Source organism: Hakea prostrata, chromosome 1 (assembly GCF_041222555.1).
Source record: "Hakea prostrata isolate BN-2017 chromosome 1, UWA_Hpros_2, whole genome shotgun sequence".
NCBI classification, from domain to species: domain Eukaryota; kingdom Viridiplantae; phylum Streptophyta; class Magnoliopsida; order Proteales; family Proteaceae; genus Hakea; species Hakea prostrata.
The window spans coordinates 5003100-5027752 of record NC_142600.1 but is presented as its reverse complement, the minus strand read 5'-3'; the positions used below and the strand labels follow the sequence as shown (position 1 = coordinate 5027752).

The 24653-nt window shown below is 38.6% G+C and overlaps 3 protein-coding genes across 9 annotated transcripts in view; all 3 read right to left on the bottom strand.

Moving 5' to 3' along the window:
- Positions 1 to 566: 566 nt before the first annotated feature.
- On the bottom strand, positions 567 to 2091 carry LOC149026875 (pathogen-related protein-like). The gene is made up of 4 exons (XM_089145973.1): positions 1863 to 2091; positions 1613 to 1745; positions 1227 to 1525; positions 567 to 1113 (listed from the first exon to the last, which is right to left on the bottom strand). Exons 1-4 carry the CDS (start codon positions 2004 to 2006, stop codon positions 961 to 963), a joined length of 729 nt encoding a protein of 242 aa, XP_089002099.1. The 5' UTR covers positions 2007 to 2091; the 3' UTR covers positions 567 to 960.
- A 1640-nt stretch (positions 2092 to 3731) lies between these two features.
- On the bottom strand, positions 3732 to 9000 carry LOC149026874 (uncharacterized). 5 transcript variants are annotated; one of them, XM_089156910.1, is made up of 6 exons: positions 8342 to 8998; positions 8189 to 8239; positions 7963 to 8096; positions 7764 to 7855; positions 7432 to 7652; positions 3732 to 3881 (listed from the first exon to the last, which is right to left on the bottom strand). In XM_089156910.1, the coding sequence occupies exons 1-5, from the start codon at positions 8747 to 8749 to the stop codon at positions 7465 to 7467; spliced, it is 873 nt and encodes a 290-aa protein (XP_089013036.1). In that variant the 5' UTR covers positions 8750 to 8998; the 3' UTR covers positions 3732 to 3881; positions 7432 to 7464. The 5 variants fall into 5 exon arrangements, with proteins under 5 accessions (XP_089013036.1, XP_089013021.1, XP_089013030.1 ...); XM_089156895.1 differs by lacking the exon at positions 3732 to 3881 and adding an exon at positions 4365 to 4716 and having other exon boundaries at positions 8342 to 8997; XM_089156904.1 differs by lacking the exon at positions 3732 to 3881 and having other exon boundaries at positions 4729 to 7652.
- A 36-nt stretch (positions 9001 to 9036) lies between these two features.
- Positions 9037 to 24653, bottom strand: part of LOC149026873 (E3 ubiquitin-protein ligase RKP) — a 29868-nt gene continuing 14251 nt past the window's right edge. For all 3 annotated transcript variants that reach the window (XM_089156870.1, XM_089156878.1, XM_089156885.1), the window contains 5 exons: positions 18682 to 18957; positions 18154 to 18285; positions 16533 to 16732; positions 16086 to 16284; positions 9037 to 10042 (listed from right to left, as the gene is read on the bottom strand). In XM_089156870.1, coding sequence (XP_089012996.1) covers positions 9743 to 10042; positions 16086 to 16284; positions 16533 to 16732; positions 18154 to 18285; positions 18682 to 18957 — 1107 coding nt within the window. In that variant the 3' untranslated portion in view covers positions 9037 to 9742. The remainder of the gene's footprint in view (positions 10043 to 16085; positions 16285 to 16532; positions 16733 to 18153; positions 18286 to 18681; positions 18958 to 24653) is intronic.

The following is a 24653-nucleotide window of genomic DNA, read 5'->3' as shown; positions in this document are numbered from 1 at the left end:
GAAATAGAAACGAAGAGTAGTGGCATTTACTGTGAGCTAAACCAAGAGAAACAAGCAGAGTGAGTGTAAATGAATATTCTCCCTGAGTGTAACAGTATAAAAGCCTTTATCTTAGTTTTGATTTGATTTTATTTGGTTTTCTTTTCTCACTTACTATATCATCAAATGATCCAGTGATTTTGTCCTTGATCTCCATCTGGATTCAGGTATTAACATCAAGAGGAAAAACTTGACCGACAACATTATGTAAAATTAATAGATAAGAAGAAATAAGCTAGGTAAGATTTCATTCACACACAAATCCAAAATATTTAACACTGTTATAAATAATATTTATTTATGGATGTCCGTTATCTCCAAAGAGATTATACATCCAATTGAAGATCTCAACTACCTCAGGATGCAATCTTGGTGATTTACATTCTCATATTAATTGAATATCATAATCATTTCATTACACAATATTGGTAGTCAATATTTTCATATATTCTATGCATTTTCTATCTTGAACGATAATTTATTCTTCCATATCAAGATCATCTTATTGTATGTGAGAATCATATATTATATTTCTTTGTAAACTCTGATATTTTCATATCAGAGAATATGCTAGTTTCATTATAAATACATAATGAATAGCTCAATAGAATAATTGAACTCATCTTGTCTTTCTTCTGTATTTTATAACAAACACTTTATTTTAATTTATTCTTCAAACTTTTTTTTCTTCTTTTTTTAGAATTGACAGTTTTAGAAAAAGGATTGAGAACTATTACATGTACGTACCACAAGCATTGAACCCATAACCTCTTCAATAAGAAGTGTCGGCCATAACCGATGATGGTCTTCAAACTTAATTTCTTCACCAGAAAATCACTTAGTAAATTACAACCACACAATCCCATAAGCCATTATTTTCACTATTCACAACAGGTTGATAGACAATATTGATGACAGTGCTCATTTGAGGAAAGGGCAACCAAGAGATGCATTTGATGGGGTATGACCAGATTCAAATCCTTCAGTAAGTAGAGGACCTTTGAGAAGACCAGCAAGCAGTTCCCCAGCATCATAGAAGAACTCCAGCTTCTCAATTTTCATCGATTGATCAACCTGAGAAATTAATTCGACACAGAGATATCACCCTCACCCATGCATGTAGATTGTCAAAGGTGGAAAATACAAGGTAATTAATCAAGGAGATCGAAGAGATGTGATGTGCTGACCTTAAGGATCCCAACTCCATAGAGTTCTATTTTCTCACCAGAGGGAGCATGGTTTTTGAAAGGACCCTCCATGTAACCCCAGTGTCTAAACTTATAGGCAATCACTGGAGGACCTGAATACACTTGAACGATTTCCAGGGCAAAACCACGAGGGAATGCTGTTCTAAATGTCTCCTCATATTGCTTGGGTGTCTCAGTTGAGGGGTCATAAGCATGTAGACGATCAGCTGAGGAGGTTTGCCAGAACGCCCTATAGCCTCCAACCTCTGCAATCTCCTCCAGAGACATGGGTTTCCTTCCTGCATTCACCCATGCACTTACAAATCTGTCAGCAAGAAGTTCTATAATTTGAAAGAGTGACCAGGAGACTGTTACCCAATACATACCATTGATGCTGATGGTAAATTTTTCACTGTTCATGGATTTGGTGTCAGCTGGGCAAACCTTATGGTGGAGTTCCATATCAAAAGTCTTGATGAGATTTTGCACTTTCTCTTCAAATGATCCACTGGGCCACTCCTACAAGAACACAAACCAAAAATTTCTTAACCAAAAACTCTACATAGAAATTTTAATGATATGGAATCTTAGCATGCATTAAAATGAAGTGGAAGTAATGAATATGGTTCTGATCACCTTAAATCGGTCTTCTTCAAAGAGCTTGTTGACAACATCATAGGTAGGAGGAGCACCGAAAGTCCATTTGGTCTTCTTCTCCTCTTCCCCGTTCATATAGGACCTGTACTTATCTTCCTTCATAGCTACTGCGTCGGTGCCCATCTTCAACACAGATCTCTGGGACTAAAAGAGAGAGATGAGCAGGAAGAAGGAAGGAAGGCTATCAAGCTGTACAAACTTAAGCACTCATACACACATATAAATAGACACAGAGAGTTTCGCCTGGAATAATTGAAGGGGCTGTAGTAGAGACACGAGCTCAACTTCAGTGCTACGTAATTAATGCTCAGCACTGCTGCGAACGGTCGAGATTAGAGATTTCGATCTCGGACCTTCCGTTTCTCAAAAATGGGATACTACACTTTTTAGAATGAACGGTTGAAATAAAAATGTTCGCTGCAATTGGGCTGAGGATATGAATCACATCATGTCGTTGGTGCATCATTGTTGTCCATAATTTTTTAAAAGCCAAAAGATAATCGCATCCTAGGACTCAATATCGTAACGCTATGGATCTAAAATAGGATTTTCATCTTTTATAATTCACTTTGATGTGATGTAATTCCTTATAATTAGTTGTTAGGATTGTAAAACTGATTTTATAATATTGACGATCTTTTTATAAAACCCAGATGCAAAAATAATTGTAATGTCTCTTATTACAATCTTTCCCAAGTTGTTAGCATATACCCAATCTATTTCTTTGAGCCAAGTTGAGTTTCATGTTTTGAGATGAGAGGCCAAACAAAATTTGTCACATCTACCAATGGTCACCTTATTTTTTTGTCTTTTATGGTGAAGCACAAAATTGGCTCATGTTTTTTAACAATTGTCAATTGGTGATAGTCACCGCTCACCAGTTCACCCTAAATACCGGATTATTGCAATAATTGGTAAGACTTGGTCCTTAATTTTGTCATTTACCTATAAAAACAACTCCTTCAAATTCCCCCCAACTCATCATCCCCTGTTTGTCTTTATTTTCGTATGTTTTCTTTCCGCATTTTAGGTTCCCAAAACTCATGTCTTTTTTTTTATTATTTTTTTTATTTACACAAAAGTGTTTTCTTATATTAATATAGAGGATGGAAATATACAATTCGCCCCGCCTCCCTTCCCCCTCTACCCTTTGGGTTCCTCTCTTCCTTCCCCCTTCTTCAACTTTGTCTTTGTCGGGTCCCTTGCCTTTTTTTCTCTTTTAATTTCGATTATGCTTGGGCCATGCCCTTACGTCTTTCTTTTTCTTTTTCCTTCCGATCTTTAGGCTTCGAAATCATTCGAAATTGAATTCCATATTCTCTCACTGAAATTTCGATCTTACAGTCCTTTGCTTTCTTTTGCTTTACCCACCGTCTAATTTGCACTTCGGCTCCTTAAGTTCCAACTCCCTCTTCTTCTTCTCTCTTCTCCTTCGTTCTTACCTTGACGTTCCTCTTTCCGATAGAATGAGTCTTCCTTTCCTTTTTCTTCCTTTTCCCTCTCTTGTTTCGCTCTTTCGGTCCTACCGAGGTTTTACTTGATCGTTACATCATTTCTTCCATTTCAGAATCTGAATCATCCGTTTGCTTTTCTGCTGTTTTGGGTCTTCCCGTCCGTTCTTTTTTCGTGTTTTTTTTTCATGCTTGTGTTTATTTTCTTGTTTTTTTTATGGGGTGTCAGCCTTCTTTTGGGGTTCGTTTCTCTCTTTTGTGCTCTGGTTTCCTCATCGATCCAAAATCTCGGGATTGAATTTTCCGTTTCGGTCTCGGCGGTTTGTTCACGCTCCGTTCTTTACACTACTTCGTGCCCCCTTTTGCCCGTCCTTTTTCTGGAGGTCTGAGGTTTACTGATCGTTAGATCATATTTGATGCCTAACCATTCCGATTACTCAAATCCCGCAGGCTTGACTTTCTGAAACCCAGTTGCAAATTCGACAAATCCTCAACTCAACGGAGTACATAGTCATTGATCACAAGCTCGCTCTCGGTATCAGCCTAACTGGAATTTTAACCACAAATAAAAAGTTGTAAATAAATTGAAAAAAAAATAATAGCAGAAAGGATCTCGTTGAACATGCATTTGAAAATTCTAGGGATTCTAATTCTAGCGCATCTTTATAGCGTATGAACTAATCTTAACCAATCTTTTTGTCCTTTGATGGATCGCAGCTATAAACACTGAATCTGGATCTTTTTTTTCTAATTAGGGTATCAATCATGAAACTACTTCTAACACTCCAATATTAAAGCCTCATCATATCATATCACAACAGAAACACCTTGGATCCAAATCTGGGTTTCACTAAAACTGGGTCGTGTTTTAGATAGATCAGTAAATCCCCAAACCCAACCCTCACCGTGTATCAACGGGCACATTATCTGTGTTCTTCTGGCCCGTTAATATGTAATAATTATCTCGAGCCCCTGCAGCTGTTGCTCCGTTTGATGGTGGCTCGTGGTGTTGGTCAAATCCTCCCTGGCCAAATGAAAATCAACATCACAGCATCTGGAAAATGCTAAAATCTAAAGCAAGAAATACACAAAGTTTCGAACATCTAGATATCAAATTTACATGTCCAAAGCACAGGAAAGCTAGCAAAATCCAAGGATAATTATCAAACCATCCGGAGGAAAACCTCTATACCAAGGGCCATGACAGAATAAAATTTATTAGTCCACAACAATGATTGTACATCCAACTAGAGAACCATTACATCTCTTTGCATCACAAGTAGCATGTCTGTACTCGGGGGAGTTTCAGATTGAAAACCTTTTTAACTCTCTCGCATAAGCATTCAGCTTCAATCCGTTATACCAGTTCAAAAAGAGGCAAACTGCAAATTACATTAAATAAAGAAAGGTTACGACGACCGTAAAACTGCAGCCAACTCATATCACCCCACGGGCACATTAGGTCAATAACATTGGGGAAGGTCAGACCTAGTTATGATGGGATGATTCTATCACATAATGCTTAACATTATACAAGTATAAAGATCAACTAGGTGCAGATACAATTATACTACAAGACAAGGTTTCCTAACATACGTACATCTACTCTTCAGATCCTTTCTACCAACAATAGAGATTCACTAATTATAGATAGTCTTCCAAATCATATCAAGGGGGGATCGAGATTTGGAAGACCAATGCCTAAGATTTCGCTCCCACCATAAGTGGTGTATAATCCCACCAAACACTAGCTTACCAACTCGGTCGCAAAGAGAGGAGCTCAAGAAAACTCACAAGCACCAGGCCCAATCTCAAGCAAAGCCATAAGAGCGCCTCAACCTATGCCAAATGGAAGCATGGGCTTTCTCCCAAAGAGATCGGGAGAAGGGGCATAAGAAGAAAATGTGCTCAAGGTCTTCAGGACAGCTCCAACAAAGGTTGCAATTAGGGTTAACTGGAGATGTGACGGCTAATGAGGAATGCTTGGGTAGGTAAGGCTAAATTAAGGGCTCTCCAAAGGATAAGGAAATGACGGGGAATGTGACCTCTAAACCAAACTAGGGGGCCCAAGGTGCATGGGCAGAGGGGAGTCTGAGAAGCTCCCAGGCAGAGGAGGTGGTGAAGAGCTTGGTGTAGGAAGCCAAGTGGTGGAGTCACGGGAGATGCCGGCATTTAGGGGAGGGAGAGAGTTCCACACTTGTGTGAGTCTAGGGTGTGGGGGAGGAGACCATGAACCATTGGTGATGAAGGCAGAGAGTGTGGTGAGCTTGGGATCTTTGCAAAACAAGAAGTGGAAAAATGTCATGCATCCTGTATTAGCAATTTAAATCCCCCCCCCCCCCCCCCAAAAAAAAATCCCACCCGCTGCATCTATTTCATTTGTGTTGTCACATGCTTGTAGATGATATGTTCTATTTTAAATATATAGGCTATACTAAAGTGAGAATAAAGAATAAAACCTTTGCAATAAAACATAAAAAACCTACTGACAACTAATCAGAAATAAAAGCATTTTGATAATCTATAAAAAATGGTTGCCAAAAATGCCAGTATGCAGTTCCCTCTTGCATGAATTTTTTTTTCCCATTATTCCTCACTTCCTCTTATAGCCTCTGCAAGACCTGGTGTGGCATGCAGATTCCTCTACTATAGGCGTACGATCCTGCCCTAAATTAATAGACAATCAAATGAAAATTGATAAAATTAGAAAGAAGACACCGAAGAGGTCTAATGATACTACCACTCAACACTATAGTTGTACAGAAGTGAAATCAATATACAGAGGGGCCCTAGAAGAAGAAAAAGAAAGCAGGGAGTATTGGTTCAGCTACTACCCTATAATTATTATGGTTCTCTCTCTAACAGAAACGAAGCCAATGATCAGTTAGGAAACGTTAAGGAATGAGGTCGTTTCTGAAAATGGAGTGGAAGAGAGTCTGCAAAGAGTTAGTGCACCAGTGTTGAAATCATGAATATATTGAAGTAAATCCCTTTCAGGATCCTCAGTATAATGACATCCTAGCATCAGATGCAACTCCCTATTTTCAGAGAATAGGTACTGTAAAAATTCTGAGGGTCTTTCTTTGCCATTTTTTGGTTAGATATCAACCAGGGTGGAGCAGAAACTGAATACATTGGCACATGGATGCTTGAAACTTCACATTCAGTGAAATATCTAGAAGACGACAGAAATGGAGAACTGACCAAATGTTTGCTTTTCAACAGTGAAGATAATTTGTCATCTTTTTTCTAAAAACCATCCTTCTAAAAGTATTTAGAAAATAAACCCAGTCCATCATTTGGAGAAACATTAATGGATCAGAGAAGGGTGCAAGAGTCTTGCAAAGTAACTATGAGAGTTCACAAGCCCACAGTCACAAAGATCAACTAATTCTCACACATCTGCGAATTCACATTCCAACTTGCAGTTAGTAGGCACCAAGTTTCTTGCTAAATGCACAGGAAACAGGACATAATTTCCAGCTAAATGTGCAGTAAAGGAGTTAAAACAAAATGAAATTTATGTTCAGATCTCCAGTTTACAATTAACTGTTACTACTTTTCCTTCTGTTACTTTTCTCTCTTCCCATTCTACAATCTCGATACAAATATGACAACAATAGTCCCTGATACAAATACTAAGTTCTCAATAGTTGGTGCAACTGTGTAACCCTTCACCAATCAAAATGACACATCAATGATAAACACAGTTCAATCATCCATTCATAGTAATCCTAAACATCCAGAGTCAAAAATAGCTAAAATAACTTTAAGGTAAAACAGACAGTGAAACTGCAAAAATGAGAAAAAGAGAGGACTTTAAACCCATTATCAATCATCAATTTAAAAGAAAAAGCTACTGATAATTATTTACTCAGACCATCTGTAACTATAAAAATAAAAAAGAACGAAGCAATCCCATTATTACTGGATACTCAATATCTCCCAATGTAACACATAATGAATCATGATAGGTAAACAACGAACTCAACCTGAAACCAAAATATATATCTTTTTTTCTTTTTTTTAAGGGGGGATCTGAGGAGGTCAAATATATCTATCATGTATGCACAGAAAAGAGATTAGCTTGCGCTCACCATGAAAGCATGAGAGAACGAGTCAACGCGTAATCACTGCTTCAGCTTCTGTTTCCGAGCAGCAAAATAGTTAAAAGCCAACCTGGAGAATCGGGTTAAGCTAAGGATAATTTGGAAGAGAGAACGCCCCTTCACAATACCCACTCGTAGGCCCCTAGCAGTTCTAGCTAACACTGGTTCCATCTTCTGGATTTTTTGATTTGTCTGTTCCTGCACCAATGCTAATCAAGTGAAAATGAAGCAAAACCATCACTGTGTTCAGTTCAAAACCTAATAACCAGGCAAAATAAGGAAGGAAATATGTCTAAGAAAAAAGAAGCCAAACAGCCAACCTCTTTGACCCATGGTCGTCATGCTACGCAACCTATCCTCAGCCACGCGAACCGCTCGAGTGGAGCTTCTAACACCTTGAGTTATCTCCTGCCTAAATAAGGATACAAAGCAAACAGGAATGTGTAGGGTTAAAAACAAGGATAATATAGAATTAATCATGAGAACTTTTTTTTTTTTTTTTTTAATTTAAATGCAAACCCGAGATCGCTGAGCTCCATGGTAAGGTCACCGATCTCCATGCCGGATAAGCGGACGGCAGCCATAGTATCGGGGAGCTCCTCCCTCGTGACATCCAGTAGCTTCTCTAGTGATTCGGCAGCTCTCTTGAAAGCCTGCATTGAATGAACGACAGAACAAATTTAAGTGAAATCAGTGACATAAATAAACAAATATTTTCCAGTTGCTGGAATCTGAGATTACGAACCAGAAGAGTCGGGATTGCAGAGAAAAAAAGCCAACATGCAGAAATAGCTGTCTGCAAAGAAAAACGAAATTACCATCCAATCCAATATAAGAAAAGGAAAAGAACGACAAAGACAAACCCTAGGTGGGGAAGGAGTTGAGCAGGAAATGGTACCACGCACGCCATGACATTTAAGATGAAGATGTGTCGATCGGTGATGTTCCAGCAAGTAAGATGGACCGGAAGCGGAGAAGCGACTGTAGAAGTGAGGGGAGAAGATGAGGGAACAGCTGAAGCACCCGCATCATCGGACTCGAAAGAAATAGACGACACGCGAAGAACAGGGAAGCGGAGCTGAGACGGAGGAGGACGGCGGAGAGCGCCGTGGATAAGACTGCGACGTAACAAAGACCTAGGGTTTACCGCTGCTTTTGCAGGATCCCAAGCCTGGATTTTGATCGTAGCGAACATTGGTTGATGGGATGATGAGAAATGGTGCGAGATGCAACTCTGGTCACACACACACAGTTCTCTCTCTCCGTCTTCGCTCACAATCAGATGGGTGCTTCTCGATTTGGGCATGTCAAGGGCAATTTTAGATTTGATACCTTCATCCGTTTCAAGTCTTTCGACCAAAAAAGAACAAAAAACCTAAGTCTGAGGTTGAAATCAACAACACACCGATTCGATACAACCAAGGTGTAGAAAAACAAAAAACAGAAGAAATGGAAATTCCTGTGAAAAACTCAGGAAAAAAAATTAGTTCACGTGTAAATCAAATTTTGCAAAATATATTTCTATTTTTCCTTTTTAATGACCAAACAGAATATATCTTTCGTTTTCCCTTTTTTTTTTCGGGTAGAAACCAAGTAAAATACATCACTGGTATGTATACGTATGCGAAGAGCATGAAATGCTTACTAGCAGTGTTGTCTTCTTCAACTCTGGTAGTTCTTATAGATCGATCTTGCTTTCCTTAAATTGTTGAAACTCATGTTTGCATTTGACAGCAATTTCAATTTCAATTTCAAATTCAGAATCCAATGCGGGATATCGACTCCAGGAATTATTAACAAAGACGATTCTGATTCCCAAGCTCGGCAATCAGAATAACAATCCAAACAAAAACATTGCAATGAAGTTGGAGTCGGATCCTTCAAGAATCTGAGAGCTAATGGGCGATTCATATATACAAATGAGAGACCATCGGGTACAGAGAAAGAGAGCCTGAAGATAACTTTTCTTCTTCCATTTTACATCTCATATTTACAGAATGATGCCCTCTGCTCTCTACAAAATTCCTTGTGAACCCTAACACGGCCAATTTTTTTTTCGCCAGCTTGGTACAACTTTTGGACACATTTTCTTATATACAGACACCAACTCAACAGAGTAAAACAATAACAACATCTTGAAATGGGAACCCCCACGTCTCATAGCAACTTCTGTTGGATCACATCTGTCGCGGATCTTGAACTCTTCACTGCATTCTGTTTGTTTGTTTATGCCTCCATCAGCCAATGGATTGACAATCAGATTCACAACATAGGTAATCAAGATAAAGTTCACCATCCATTACACTTTCTTCTCATCCAAGTGCACTCCCACGACTATAGCGTTGCAAAAGAAACACCTTTGACAATTTAGAAGGTGCCTGGTTATGCAGCTATAGCACGATGCATGAGAACATGGTTCAAACCGAGCATCTGCTACAGATGCATAGCAGATGCAGCACTGGTCATCATCATCCTCCTTGGCCTCACCACCAGAAAATTTCTCTGCTTCCATTGACTCTGTCCTGCTTCGAAGGAGGTCTGAGAACTGCTCGAGTTGCCTCAGTCTTGTTACAGAATGGTTTCCTCTCAAGGATCCAGCCTGAAAATTCGAAGGGGAGAAACTGTTACTGGGTTCCTGGAATTGGTTATAAATATAGAAGAGCATCTTGGTGCATGACAATCACAATACTGCAGGATTCCAGGAACACAAATGTATACAGCCTTAACCCCGCTCCACTGAGAGGCTGTTTATGTGTTTCAAACCCACAACATGATGATTGCAATAGTGCAACCGGTTTCTCAGACTAATTATACATTTTGAAGGTAAAAACAGCCAGCATAATAAAACAAGATAAAAATTAGAACACATTAAGGGACCAAAACTATTGTTTTCTCAGTAGTCAACTTCCCAAGGATCTGATAATTTTAACGATTTATTTCACTTAACGCATTGCCTCAACTTATTTGCACTTGTAATTGATGAATTAACTGGAGATACTCAAGACTTGATTCCTTGATATATGCTTTTTGCTAATGCTATTGTTTTGATGGGTGACACACAAGTATGGATTAATACCAAGTTAAAATACATGTGAAGCAACTTTTGAATCAAAAGGCTTTAAATTAAATAGAACAAATACAAAATATCTATTACGTAACTTTAGTCGGGATAGGGCATAATGAAGCGATGAAACTGGATGAGAAGGAGATTCCACAAACTGATTATCTTAGGTACCTTAGCTCAATCATAAATAAAAAAGGTGATAGAGGATGATGTTCTCCAAAAAAATTAAAATCTAACGGATGAAGTGGAGAGGTGGGCCCAGGGGACTTTTGTGATTTGTGTATTCTTTTAAAACTCAAATGAAAATTCTATAGGACTGTTGTACAACCAGCTAAGATGTATAGTGTGAAGTGTTAGACTATTAAGAAGCATCATATACATAAACTTAGTGTAGAAGAAATGAGGATGCTAAGACGAATCAAATGGCAAAACCAGGAAAGATAAGGAATGATCATGTTAGAGTTGGTCTCGGAGTAGCTCCATAAATAAGCTACGAGAAAGCCATTTGAGGTGTCATGACCACGTTCAACAAAGGCCTGTAAATGCCCTTGTACAAAGAAGCGATTTAATCCAAATTCAAGGAATTAGAAAAACTAGAGGTAGACCTAAGATAAGTAGATAAACTTCAAAGAAGTAGTGAGAAATGATATGCATAGTTAGGCCTTTGTATATAGTATGGCCACAAACAGAGTAGTTAGGCCTTTGTATATTGTTGGGACAAGTCTTGTTTTTCATTTTTGTTGTGTTGTTGTTGTAATGGGTGTAGAGTCTTCTAGACCCATCCATTCAGCTACCTCTGACACAAGGCAAAAGTTTGAAATCATGATGATGCTTATTATATCTTATAACAATAGTAGGTAACAAAACATGCAATATATATCCAAGGGAGTTAAAAGGTATCTAAGTTAGAATCATGGAGAGCAACTTTGGAATCAAGAGGCTTTAAAATCAATAGAAGCAAAGACAAAATATCTAGTTTGTACCTTTGGTCATGATCGGGCAAACGATGAGGTGGTAAAACTTGATGAAAAGGAGATTTCTCAAGGTGATTGTTTTAAGTATCTTAGTTCAATCATAAATAAAAGAGGTGATATAAAGGATGATGTTTCCCAAATAATTCAAATAGGGTGGATGAAGTGGAACGGTGCTTCCGGGGTCTTGTGTGATCGACATATTTCTTTAAAGCTTAAAGGAAAATTCTATAGGAGCATTGTTCGGCCAGCTATAATGTATGGTGCAGAGTGTTGGGCTGTTAAAAAGAATCATACAGACAAACTCACTGTAGCAGAAATGAGGATGCTAAAATGGATGAATGGCAAAACTATGAAGGATAAGATGTTAAAGATGATCTAGGAGTGGCTCCCAAAAGTGATAAGCTATGAGAAAGTCGTTTGAGGTGGCACGGCCACATTCAACAAAGGCATGTAAATGTCCATGTACAAAGAAGTGATATAATCCAGATTGAAGAAACTAGAAGAGCTAGGGGCAGACCTAAGATAACCTTAAGAGAAGTGGTAAGAAAGGATATACATTGCAGCTAGGCCTAGTATCTAGCATTGCCTTAAACAGAACTGACTGGAAGGCAAGAATCCATGTAGCCGACCCCATTTAGTTGGGGCAAAGCTGCTTCTTCTTGTTGTTGTTGTTGTGAGTTAAAAGGTATCTAGCCCCACAATGTTAACTCCTACACACAATTATGTAAGCGGAGGTACTAGAGATATTTGAGGTTCTTTTTTTTAAGGCATCCAGCCCCACAATGACGTAGTCATAACTCCTACAGACAACTGTATAAATCAGGTTCTTGAGATATTTGAGGTTATTTTTTTGGCTTTTGTTCTAGAAATGAAACTCCTTCCAGGAACCCAGCATCTCCCAAAGACATACATCACATATAATAACCATAGTAATACCCACACGTTTGATTGGTGTCGACAAAGACAGATTCCACAGCCAGAAATATAGCTGCCGGAACCTAAAGGTACAGGTCCATGTTCCCACTTTAAGTCAACCAGCCAACCCTTTTGAGTTGGATGTCACTGAGTCACTCAAACTAGATCACAGAGGCTGCTAATATGACCGTTTCCTTCTAGGTTTTGGCAACATTCATTACATACGTAATGGATCCCTGGACTCCTCCCCATGATTATAATGAAGCTTGAGTTCTGGTTTCTGTAAATGGCTGGATGAAACAGTGTAGGAGAGAATCCTATTTGAGGTGAGAACCCAGGGGCAAGTGAGTTAATACATTTATCTATTTCTTGCCCATTAAACCCTCGTTCCTGTTTTATCCTACTGCAATTCTGAAACATCAAGAGACCTCGAAAGCTTGCTGATGTTGATGATTTGCCAATAGACCCTAGAAGGCTACCCGAGTCGTCAGTAAAGCTCTGTTCTCAAAATAAAAGGAACACAACCTGCAGCAGAATTTGTATGGAGGGGCTTCCTTCCCCCACTCGCACATTCTTTTCTCTTCTCTCCGCTAGTAACTTCAAGCCTCAGAAACTGAATATCCACTCATCTGATGGTCCATCTTCAACTTTAGTATTAGCCGTTTACAGGTTTTTCTCTGAAAGGAGTTCAAGCCAGATTCGGGGGATGATTGACTAACATCAGTGAGTAGCCGAGTTCACTTTCTCATTTGGAGTCTTCTTCATAACTTTGTACAAAGCCATCAGATTAGGTTGGATATTGAAAAGTTATTTCAACTGTAAGACTCTACCCTCAACTGGAAGATTAGGCCCAACAGGCCTAAGACTAAGATTGACTGTATTTGTAAGTGTCTCAGACAGGCTTTTGTCTAAATGAAATAATAGCTGCAGGAACCTAAGGGTTCAGGTCCATGTTCCCACTTTTGTTGGCACTGCTGTTCTCCAGTAGAGAAACTATGAGCACTGTTGTAACTGCGAGTGATCCTATCATGGGCCATGTTCATAGTTAACTAGTTGTGAATCAGCTCGACATTATTAGCCATGTTAGTTTTTTTTGGATGAATAAATAATGATATTAAACAAACAACAGACTACAAGGACAAAACCAAGCAAGAAGGATCAGGGAGAAGGGGTGATTTGGGAGTCGAGGCCCCAGGAGACAACAATAAGTATGTTCCATGGGGAATCAACAACCGGGGGATGGGGAATGCTAATGAATCTAGCCGATACATCAAAATAAATCGCGTTCCAAATCGAATCAAGAGAGCGGGATTTAGAAGTCCAACGGCTTAGATTCCGCTCCCACCAGAGATGATGGATCACAGCACCATAGACAAACTTACCAACCCGATCACAAATGGAGGAGCCTACGAAATTACTCAAAATCCAAATCCAGTCATGATCAAACCCAAATGAGCGGCGGGAGCGGGGCCAAATGAAAGCAAGGGCTTTTCTCCAGAGGGAACTAGAGAAGGGGCAAGAGAAAAATAAATGTTCAATGTCCTCGGTTCCGGTCCAGCAAAGGATACATTTTGGGTTCACAGGGATATGACGGGAGATAAGGAAGGCCTAGGTTGGGAGGGCATGGTTTAGGGCTCTCCAAAGGGTGAGGGCGTGCCAGGGAATATGTCCAGGGTACCAGACAAGGGAAGGCCAAGGGGGGGAAGGGGAAGGGTTACGAACCAGGTTCCAAGCAGAGGCCGAGGTAAAGGATTTTGAGGTTGAGGGAGCCAAACTAAAGTGTCATGAACGGAGGGGATAATGGGGGGAAGGGAATTCCAGACTTGTGTGAGGCTAGGGTGGGGGATAGGGGTCCAAGAACCATCGGAGATGAAGTCCGATAAAAGGGAAGACTTGGGGATGCGGGAGTCATAGATGGTGTGGGCGGGAAAAGGAGAGAGGAGAATACCCATCGGATGCCACGGATCTAGCCAGAACTTTGTGGAGAGGCCAGAGGAAATTTGAATGGTGATGGCAGGGAGAGTACAGGGTCTGAAGGAGAAGAAGTTTCCTCCAGATCCAAGAAGGGTTGGAAGGGATAGGGATAGACCAGAAAGAATCAGATTTAAGGAGGTAGGAGTAGACCCAATTGACCTAGATGGAATCTTGTTTGGAAACAATTTTCCAAATGAGACGAAGCAGAGCGGTAGAATTGACATCTTGGATCCTACAGATTCCTAGGCCCCCCTCAAATTTAGGCCGACAGATGTTGGACCAGCTAATGGGGCAGAGGAATCTCGAGGATTCCTGGCCTTTCCAGAGAAAGGCACAGAAGATGGACTCCATCTCCAAAGTGATAGACTTGGGAAGGGGAAAATTGCCACACCAATAGAGATAAGAGGATTGGAGAACTGACCAAATTAGCTCAACACGACCGGCAAAGGAGAGAAGCCGTCTTTTCCAAAGTTGGAGACTTTTCCAAATATGATCTAGCATGGGAGCACAGTGGTGGCGAGAAAGCCTACCAGGGGATAAGAGGAAGGCCGAGATAGACAACAAGGAAGGAGCCAGGCTTGAATCCAGAAAGATTCAGAAGATTGGAGCGGAGGGTGTCAGAGACTCCCGAGAGGAAAATGGTAGATTTATCAAGATTGACTTTAAGACCCGAGATGGACTCGAAGAGATTAAGGGCAGATAGGATAGAAGAGATGGATCTGTGATCAGCTTTGAAGAAGATCATGAGATCATCAGCAATGGCGAGATGAGTGAGATTGAGGGATTTGCATTTGGGAATTGGAGAGATCAAGAGTTGATCCGTCTTGGATTAGAGGATGCGGGAAAGAACCTCCAGAGCAAGGGAAAAGAGGTAAGGGGAGAGAGGACAGCCTTGATGAATCCCAACTCGAGAGGAGAAAAAACCAGCCGGAGAGCCATTGGTGATAATGGAGAAGTAGGTAGGAGTGGAAATGCAGACCTCAATCCAATGGATAAAGGAAGGAGGGAAATTCATGGCAGAAAGAACATCACTGATAAAACCCCAACGAATGGAGTCGAAAGCTTTATGGAGATCCATTTTGAGGAGAGCAGCAGGGGAATGAGATGATCTCTCAAAGCCCCCAACTATCTCTGCGCAAAGAAAAATGTTATCCGCAATGCTACGACCAGAAATGAATGCGGTTTGGTTGGCACTAACCAGGCTAGGCATAACCTTCTTAAGCCGATTCGCAAGGATCTTAGAGATAAATTTGTAGAGGAGGATTGCATAGTGACTCTACATTAATTGTCCAAAACACACACAACACGACCCATTATGCCATATGGAGCACACTCCAAGCTAAAGAGAAAACTGCCTGGTCAACATGACACACATGCCCCATCAAAAATCTTTAAGATACATCTCTCCATATCTTTCCACATATGTATTTTGTAGATATTTTCTTCTTTCCATCTTTGTTGTAACTTGTAATCACAAATTGATAGTAGTGGTAGGAAAGACAATATCCAGAATTAGGAAAGTAATTTCTATTCATGTATAAATATCCCACGTTTGTGGAAGGGATAACATAGTGATATGACTCAATCGTCATTAACATGGTATATGGATTTACCTTCATAACAGTGTTAAATAAAAGTAGCATGCTCCAGGAAATTTAAAATTCCAGTAAGTCAGAATCAGTCTTCAAAATATATGGAGTTGGTCAAGAACTAACCCAATTATAATCCAACAGGTACTGGAAGCCGCACTGAACAGTAACAGGGCAGTCCATGCTAGCAAACACCGCCAGAAGATCGTTTTGAAATTCTGGATCCAGACTAGCATCCATCAAATTCAAAATAATCCCCACAAGAGGCGCTAATATCATTCCTCGATTAATTTTCTCTTGTGATTGGCCCAGTCTCCTTAGTTGCCTGCTTGCAGTCAGAGACAAACTCAAAAGCAAGAAAATGGAGCTGTAAAGTAGGACATCAATATAATATCATCCAACGCCAGAAGAATTCACTAAAAATCTCCCTAGTTCACAGTACCAGCTATATATATATATATATATATATATAAAACCCACAATCTATCCAACAAATTTCAAGGCTAAAAGAAGAGAAGAAAAAAGTGAGTCAGCAAGACAGTAATAAAAAAGCACACTCGTAAGGAAACATACATCTCATAGAACTCAGCATCGGCCGCTGAAGTTTCGTGGTTCAAAATAAACACAATCAACTCAGTTAACCTCCGAAGGTTCATATCCGAACCTGCAAGGAATGCTTGAGGGATCTCATGGGTAAAGAACTCCAAGACTCTCGCCAGATTGCACGAGAGATCAAATATGACGATACACTTCCTTTGCTGCAACTCCAACACCTGCAAAGTATATATTACACCAATTTAACATACAGGATTATTATTTTTAAAGTAAATCACTAAAAAATATTTATTGTTCCAAAAATACTGCAAGGGGCAATCAGCCAGATCTAATGCATCAAGATGCAGACTGAAATTCTTTTCTGGAAGAAATGCAGCTCAAACTCATGGCATCGATCAGACAGTTGAGAATAGATCAACCTAAACAAAGCAAGCAAGTCGAATAAACCAAGTACATAACCCAGTGATTCGGCAAACCTTACGTTAAAGATTTTTCTAAGGCTGAACTGCAGGGATCTTGTTGGGGAATATAAGTTAAAATTGATCAGGGTTTCGAGAACTAGAATATATCAAAGGAAGAACAAGCTTCAGGTGCTGTTCTGGAACTGACACTAATAGAAATAAGAAACGAACCAGAAAAGAAAACAGGAACCAAGCAGCAAGATTAGAGAATGTACACTTCAGCTGTAGCTGAAAACCATAAGCAAGCAATCAAACCACTCCTGAAAATTTAACTTTTTCCAATCAACTGTTCTGGCTAGAAGGGTGGGTTCATATCTTCATCCTTGAACTCTCAAAATATAACTCAGCAACTCATACTATAACTCAGAAAAATGTAACTGGACTAAATTTATAAGGCAATAAAGTCGACTAAAACTTAATAACTCCTAATGAAACAAAGATAATAATAAAAAATTCATAGTCGCAGATTCCTAATGCCACTAGGGAAAAACAAAATTCGTGTACCACTACTGGAATATAGGCCTATAGTCAGCCAGTACCAAAAAGAGGATTATTCTTGTCTCCTTGACATACCAGACAACCAGGCATCAGTTCCATTTGATTTGTGCACACATCAATCAGGACTGAATCAGTTCCCTTAAGGATTGTAATTCCAAGGAGATTGGGCCCAAATCTGGAGCTCTTTTATATATATATATATATATATATATATATAACACACACACACACACACACACACATATATATATGTGCAATTTTTGAGCTCAAAGCTCTCATGTTTGGATAGCATTTAACTAAATTGTTCAAGAAGTATGGAAGGTGATGGATAATTTTATGGTAGATCAAGCATGCATCTCAACTTTGCCAGGGATGAAGGACTTGATGGAAGTTATCAATCATGCATCTAAACACTCTGGCAATTCCTCCATACAACTCAGGAAGCATTTGGCTAAATTGAACAAGCAATACCAGTGTCAAGGCTTCTCTCTGAAACCCATAGAACCCTAGATTGTGAGAATGGGAACTTGTAATCTCACATGGTTTCATTATTAGAAATTTATAACTAAAAACAAAAAGATAAAATCAAGTGAAATCAAGGAGATAAAAAATAGATCCATAATCAAAAACATAGTTATTGAATCCACCAACACATTAATAAATTCAAGTAGCGATACTACCTGGTATTTTTCTTGCATCTCTCGAACAGACACAGAGAACTCAGTCATTGTCCAGCTGAGAGTATTGAATAGTCGATTCAGGAAAGCTGAAAATAATGCTTCATCATGGATGCATGTGTCCCGTAGTAATCCCTTTACAGAGAAAATAACATAGAAACAAGTGATGATTAGATGTTACAGGAGACAGTTTCCATTATCCCAGCCAAATCAACTTGGAATCAAGAAATTGGATCAGTTTTTTCCTGAAATAATATAAATTTCGTATAAATTCTAACTTGAATTAGTTGAAACAAGACATATAAAAAGGAGGGTGGGGGAAAGGGGAAGGGGGGAAAAAATAAGAGGGTGCAGGGAAGAAGGGAAACAGAAAGAAAAGAGAGGGGGGGTTTGCAGAGCAGCAGTGTTGCTTTATCATTGCTTATCATGGAGGAACAGGATCTTACGTTACATGTAATCAGTACAAAAAGACCAAGTAATAGAAATTGAAACATTGTGCGAGCATAATAATTATCAAATTTAACAGGTTACCTGGAAAAGAGTGGAGGACAATTCACCATGCTTCGAAGAACCAAATCCAGAACCCTTAAAAAGCCGCAAAAGTATGTTTGTTACAGGAATCCAAGATCGATTGTCAAATGCTGAGAGCAATGCTCTGGGAAGCGTTTGAATGGATGCTACATTACTCTCAAAAGCAACTAAATAATCTTTATATTGCAGCAAGACTGAAATAGATTGAAGAAGAAGATCTCTTAGATCTGCGCTTGATATCCGAGAGTCGTTGAAGTGGGTAACAATAAAAGTTACCTGACAGTCATAAAGACAAGTGTAATTCTGCTTAGTCCCCATTGAAGCTATTAGAATAAAAATAATAACAAAAGCTATCTTATAAATTCAAGCTCCCATTGTGTCAAACTTAAAACTTGTTCATAGCACAATTTTCAGCCTGATACAAAGCAATTTCCGTAAACCAACATCATTTCCTGCACAAAATTCTCTTCAAACTCTACAGGCAATCAGGCATAATATGTTTAACTTTTTGGTGAGAGCACCACATTCACCAGTAAAAGAAAATTCTAGCCCTCTGGACTAAACAATAACCACCAGATCCACATTTCTAGAGCTGACTGACTTAAAGAAAGAAATCATTCGATTCAGACCCCATGTAGATGTCTGAGATCTGTCAATTGATCTTCAAACTAAGTATGAATCAGTTGAATTAACATAACCATTTGATTTTGTGGACCCCCCCCCCCCCAGATGATCACTGATAGACAATAAATGATTTTGATTTCAAGCCCAACAGTTTGTTATTTCCATCATTCAAAAACCTGGCAAAATTTCAGAAATCTCAGTGAATTCAAAGGGCAAGAGACAACTGCTACACTAAATAAACAAACCAAAAAAAAAAACCTGTGTATCAAAATATCATATTGTTTCAGTAATATGCTCAAGAGGAAATTATGTAAGACAGTGCTTCAAATGTGCCTGAGTGAAATTTCAACCAACTCAATCCCTTTCATCACCTTTCCCTATGGGAAGAAGGAAAACATATACCTAGGGCTGAGTTTGCAATCTCACCTTACACAGTACACATAACTAGAACATGGTGTTCCCAGTTTGCCACATCAATCAAAGGACATTATCTGCTGCATTCTGGTGAATACTTAACCACATTCAATGGTTCAACGTATGAACTTCTTCCCAAGCATGAATTTTTCACAAGCAAAATTTTCTCTTGTGGAAGGGGAGTCGGTGATAAAATTTTATAAGCCAGACACTGAGCCCAATCTATGGTCTCATGGTGTCAGATTCTTTTCTTCCTCTTTTGTTTATAAATTTTTTATCTTCTGGTTTTTATTAAGGGACTTCCCTACAGCAAAATTGTGAAAGAAAAAATTACATTAAATGTCGACTGGATGGGGGGCTTAAATGTATATAGGTCAAGCACTGTTATGGATATTAGTGCTATAACTAGTGAATACCAGGAGGGGTATTTTTGGGTTTGCTCATTTCTCTTTTTTAGTTTTTCCTTTTTTTCTGTTTTTGTTTGTCATCTTCATCTTAAATGTAGTGGATTGGAATGTGGAGCCCTATTCTAATGGCTGAACATCCGCAAAAATTACATTAAATATCGACTGGATGGGGCTTAAGTGTATATACATCAGGCACTGTTATGGATATTAGTGCTATAGCTAGTGAATACCAGGAGGGGTATTTTTGGGTTTGCTCATTTCTCTTTTTTTGTTTTTTCTTTTTTTTGGTTGTCAATTGTCATCTTCATCTTCTATGTAGTGGATTGGAATGTGGAGCTCTATTCTAATGGCTGGACTCCCCAAGAGTTGCAGCTACATTCTTCTTCTCTCTTCTTCTATTTTCATTCCTTTTCTTTTATTACTTACATGCAAGGAACGAAGGTTCGCCGGGTTCGCTATCCCCCATATATAAAATTTCGCTCCAATTTTTTTTTGGTATTTTTACTCAATAATTTTGGTAAATTTGATGCCTATCCTAATCTGATGCAAATATGTGGTAAATTTGAATTATTTCCTAAAAATTATTCCATTTAAATTCTCCTACCTAGTCACATTTAATATGTTACCTTCTGAGGCGTACATCATTCGGACATAATTGGAATGATTATCCAATCACTCTGAAGATTCTATTACAAGATTCATTAATAATTTAAATTGTTTCCATAAATTATTTCGTGTATACAATCTTCTCTAATCACATTTGGCATATTGACTTTCTGTAATTTTCGCCCACCAGTTTCGGGGGTATTTTTTGTCATTTTGAGCCCATATTTGATGCATATCCTAATTTTATGCAAATATGTGGTAAATTTAAATTATTTCCATTTAAATCTCCTGCTTAGCCACATTTAACATGTTACCTTCTAAGGCCTAAATCATTCGAACATAGTTGGAATGATTAACCGTCGATTCTATTACAAAATCCCTTCATAATTTAACTTGTTTCCATAAATTATTTCATGTATATACTCTTCCCTAACCACATTTGGCATATTGACTTTTGAGGATTAGATCACTAGAATATAGTTGGTAAGATTGCTTATTAATCTTGAAGATTTTGCTATAAAATGTTTTCCTATTTATAAATTATTCTATGTAGATTCTCCTCCTAATTACATTTAGCACATTAACTTTTGAGTTTTGAATCATTGGGATAAAATTAGTAAGATTGTGATAGAATCGCAAGAGGAATCGCCTAAAAAGTGCAAAAAATAACATAAAAAGTAAAAAAATAATAATAATAATAATAATCCGATATCTCGGCGATATTATGAAAAATTCGTTTCGCCCCCTGGTTTCGTTTCGCCAGGGGGCGAAACTGGCGAAATTCACCAAAATATAGTTCTATGCTTACATGTATGAAAGAAAGAATCTTGTTCACTCCTCCATTCTTTGTCAAGGACTTCCAGTTTTAAGTTTCCAAGTATATGGGTGCAGACCCAATGCTACGTCATGGATGTTTCTAGAAACTAGATCATAATTGGGAATTCAACACTGATTCAGGTTACAAATTGTTTTATACAGGGTTCAGATTTCAATTCTTTATTGGATATTTTATCATCAATATTTAGTCATTGGGATTTTGTTTCCTGAAACTGATTTGTGGTATTACTGATTTACATCTTCTTCTTCTTTAAGGGGGGGACAAATCGGTTTTTATTGGTTATTTGAAAAATGAAGATTGATTTCTCTAGAATCAAATCTAATCTAACTATCTAAGCATACTCCATGGAATTAATTGTACAGCTTCCATTGTTTAGCTGAAATCCTAGAACTTTATCTTTTCACTATTTCAAAACCTGGAAGAAGACTAATTTTTCTGAAATTCAAATTCAGCATTCAAACCTTATCCACATAAACCCAAACATCCGCTATTAGAGTCCCTGCTTAGTAGTCATAAGCCCACCATGAACCCCTTCGAAACAACCCTAGCCTTCAAGTGGTCCCCATCCACACCTTTTTTTCACCAACCTGAGTTAATCAATTCGTCCCAGAATCTGGATATTGACTCCTAGTAAGTCTGCTATCAATCAAGAACAACATCACTGGAGAGGCATTAGAAATTTTCAGGTTTGAAGTGGCTCAGTTGAGTAAAGGAATTTTCAAGAAACTCAACTTTCTCAGTTGGGTAAAGTAATTATAAGGTTCACTGAATTCTCCTTTCCCAAGATCCAGCAAACCCTTGAATTATCCAAAAAACCCTAGTTCACACTGTGGACTGACGATCCACTTAACACACCATCCAAAGTCAATCCCCATTCCCATTTTTGAAATCCAAAAATTTTGGAAGCCCAAAACCTAACCCTAAGCCCCACAGATATAGTAACCCAACCATCAGCTCCATCCTATTTTTGGACACTAAAGTCCCTTTCCCTTTATTCAAATTTTATCCAAACTACTGACCAAAATTCAACTACGAAACCCTATAAAGCTGAAATTCCAGATTTCAGTAATCCTAACCCTAATTCCCAATTATCAAAGTTGGTTCTTTTCAAGTTCCCTAGGAGCATTGGCCCTTATAGTTGATCCTATCAATCTAAGGCTACATCAGAATGGTACCAGAGCATCGAAGAACCAACAAACATACAGAAAGCCTAAAAGCGATTTTCAAGCAACTCCACATTAAGCATCAAACAGGGATGACAGAGCTGAAACTTGATCAAGCTGCAGCCAGAACTGAAATCAGAGGTTCAATTACCAAAGTACAAGTGCTGGAGGATCCTAATCCTACTAGTAGCAGTATCACCAACACTGATTAGAATTTATATCAAATCCAGCCCCAAATAGGGATTCTTCACAGGAATGGTCACGATGGATGGGAAAACCAGAAATCCTAATCCAATCTATGGAGAGATGTTAATGGCACAGAGGGCAGGTACGCCAAACCCCATATATGATAGGAAAGACAGTCAAAGAACAAGATCTAGAAATAGAACTCAGAGAGGGTAGAATAAGCAATCTTACATAAGGTATACAATGAGGTTCAGTATACCAGTATATACTGCAACCAAATTGTGCAAATCCCAACCACCACTTCGAATTTTCTTCCAATATAGGCTAAAGTAAGGTTTTCGGAAATCATATTATCCTAATAATGGTGTGAACACAGATCGACCCCCCTGGCCAAACCCTATTACAGGGGTATTTTGGGTACTTTAAGCCCCATTGTACTGCTGGAATCTAAAAATCAGAATTCTAGCTTTATTAGAAGAGTCCCAGTCCATTTCAAATTCCTTAGTTGAATTGTAATTGAGTTGGTTTCCTTAGTTAAGTTGTGGATAAGATAAAGACTCCTTTACAAGAGTTCCTATCTTTTAGAAGTCTGTTTTTTATTGGAATTTGTCTTTATTAGTGGCTGCGGTTTAGTTAGGTAAGGAGTCTTCCTCTAAAGAGGACTCTTATAGGTAAATCAATCTTTTCTTTCAAGACGAATTCTTTTATTTAGTGATTGTTAATTAATTGTAAAAGGTTATCCTAACTTATAAAGGAAACCCTAGTTAAGTTGGTCTCTAAGTCCAGTTGAGTCAAGATAGAGTCTCCCAGTTTGAGTTAAGTTCTTTCTTTTTTATGCAAGGCTATACATAAGCCAACCTATGAATCATGATTGTAAACTTTGGTTTGCATTGAATAAAGATCAAATATTGCTCATGAAGAAACATGATGGGGATCTCTCTGGGAGGGCCTTGGCGGATTTACGATTTCTGGATTCAATTGCAGCAGCCTCATGGGGTTCTAAGAATTCAAGAATGGTTTCTCAAGGATCCATCCCATATTGATCATTCCATAATCTTTCCCTTTTCCAAAATTCAACCCATATACATCATAAGATCCCTTCTTAAAACAAAGAGAATTTAGGAACCCTATTTTCCCTTCCATCCCATATTTGTCTCATCCCATATCATTCTTGGGTATCTCAAACCATCCCATCAGTGATTTGTCAACAATCCTAACTTTTCCTAAGGTTTCCAATAGATTCTAGAAACTATCAATAATATATTACCAATATTTGCTGGAAGATACCAGGCAAATCCTTAATTCTAGGGAATCTTTCCATGAAACCCTAACCCCAGAATTGGATTCACATCAACTATACACAAGCTAAACAATGGGGTTCAGAGTATAATGCAACCAATTTGTCAAATCTAACTTTCCACTTTGTGTGAATTTTTATATAGGCTAGATAAGGTTTTCCCACACTATCGTAGCCTAATAATACATGCCGAAGGCTTTCAAAGAAGCAGAGTTCGAGAAAGGGAGTGCAATTTCCCTCACTAGTCTTACCCCAGCAGTTTCTGCCAAACGGCTGTTTCGATCAGCCTAAGAATACATATACAAGGTAAATAACACAATTTGGAGAATACTGCAACTACTGTGTGCAAATCAAAACTACCACTTGCTGTAACTTCTCTTGCAATATAATCTACAATAAGGTTTCCCCAAAAAATCATAGGTTAATATGGCCATGTG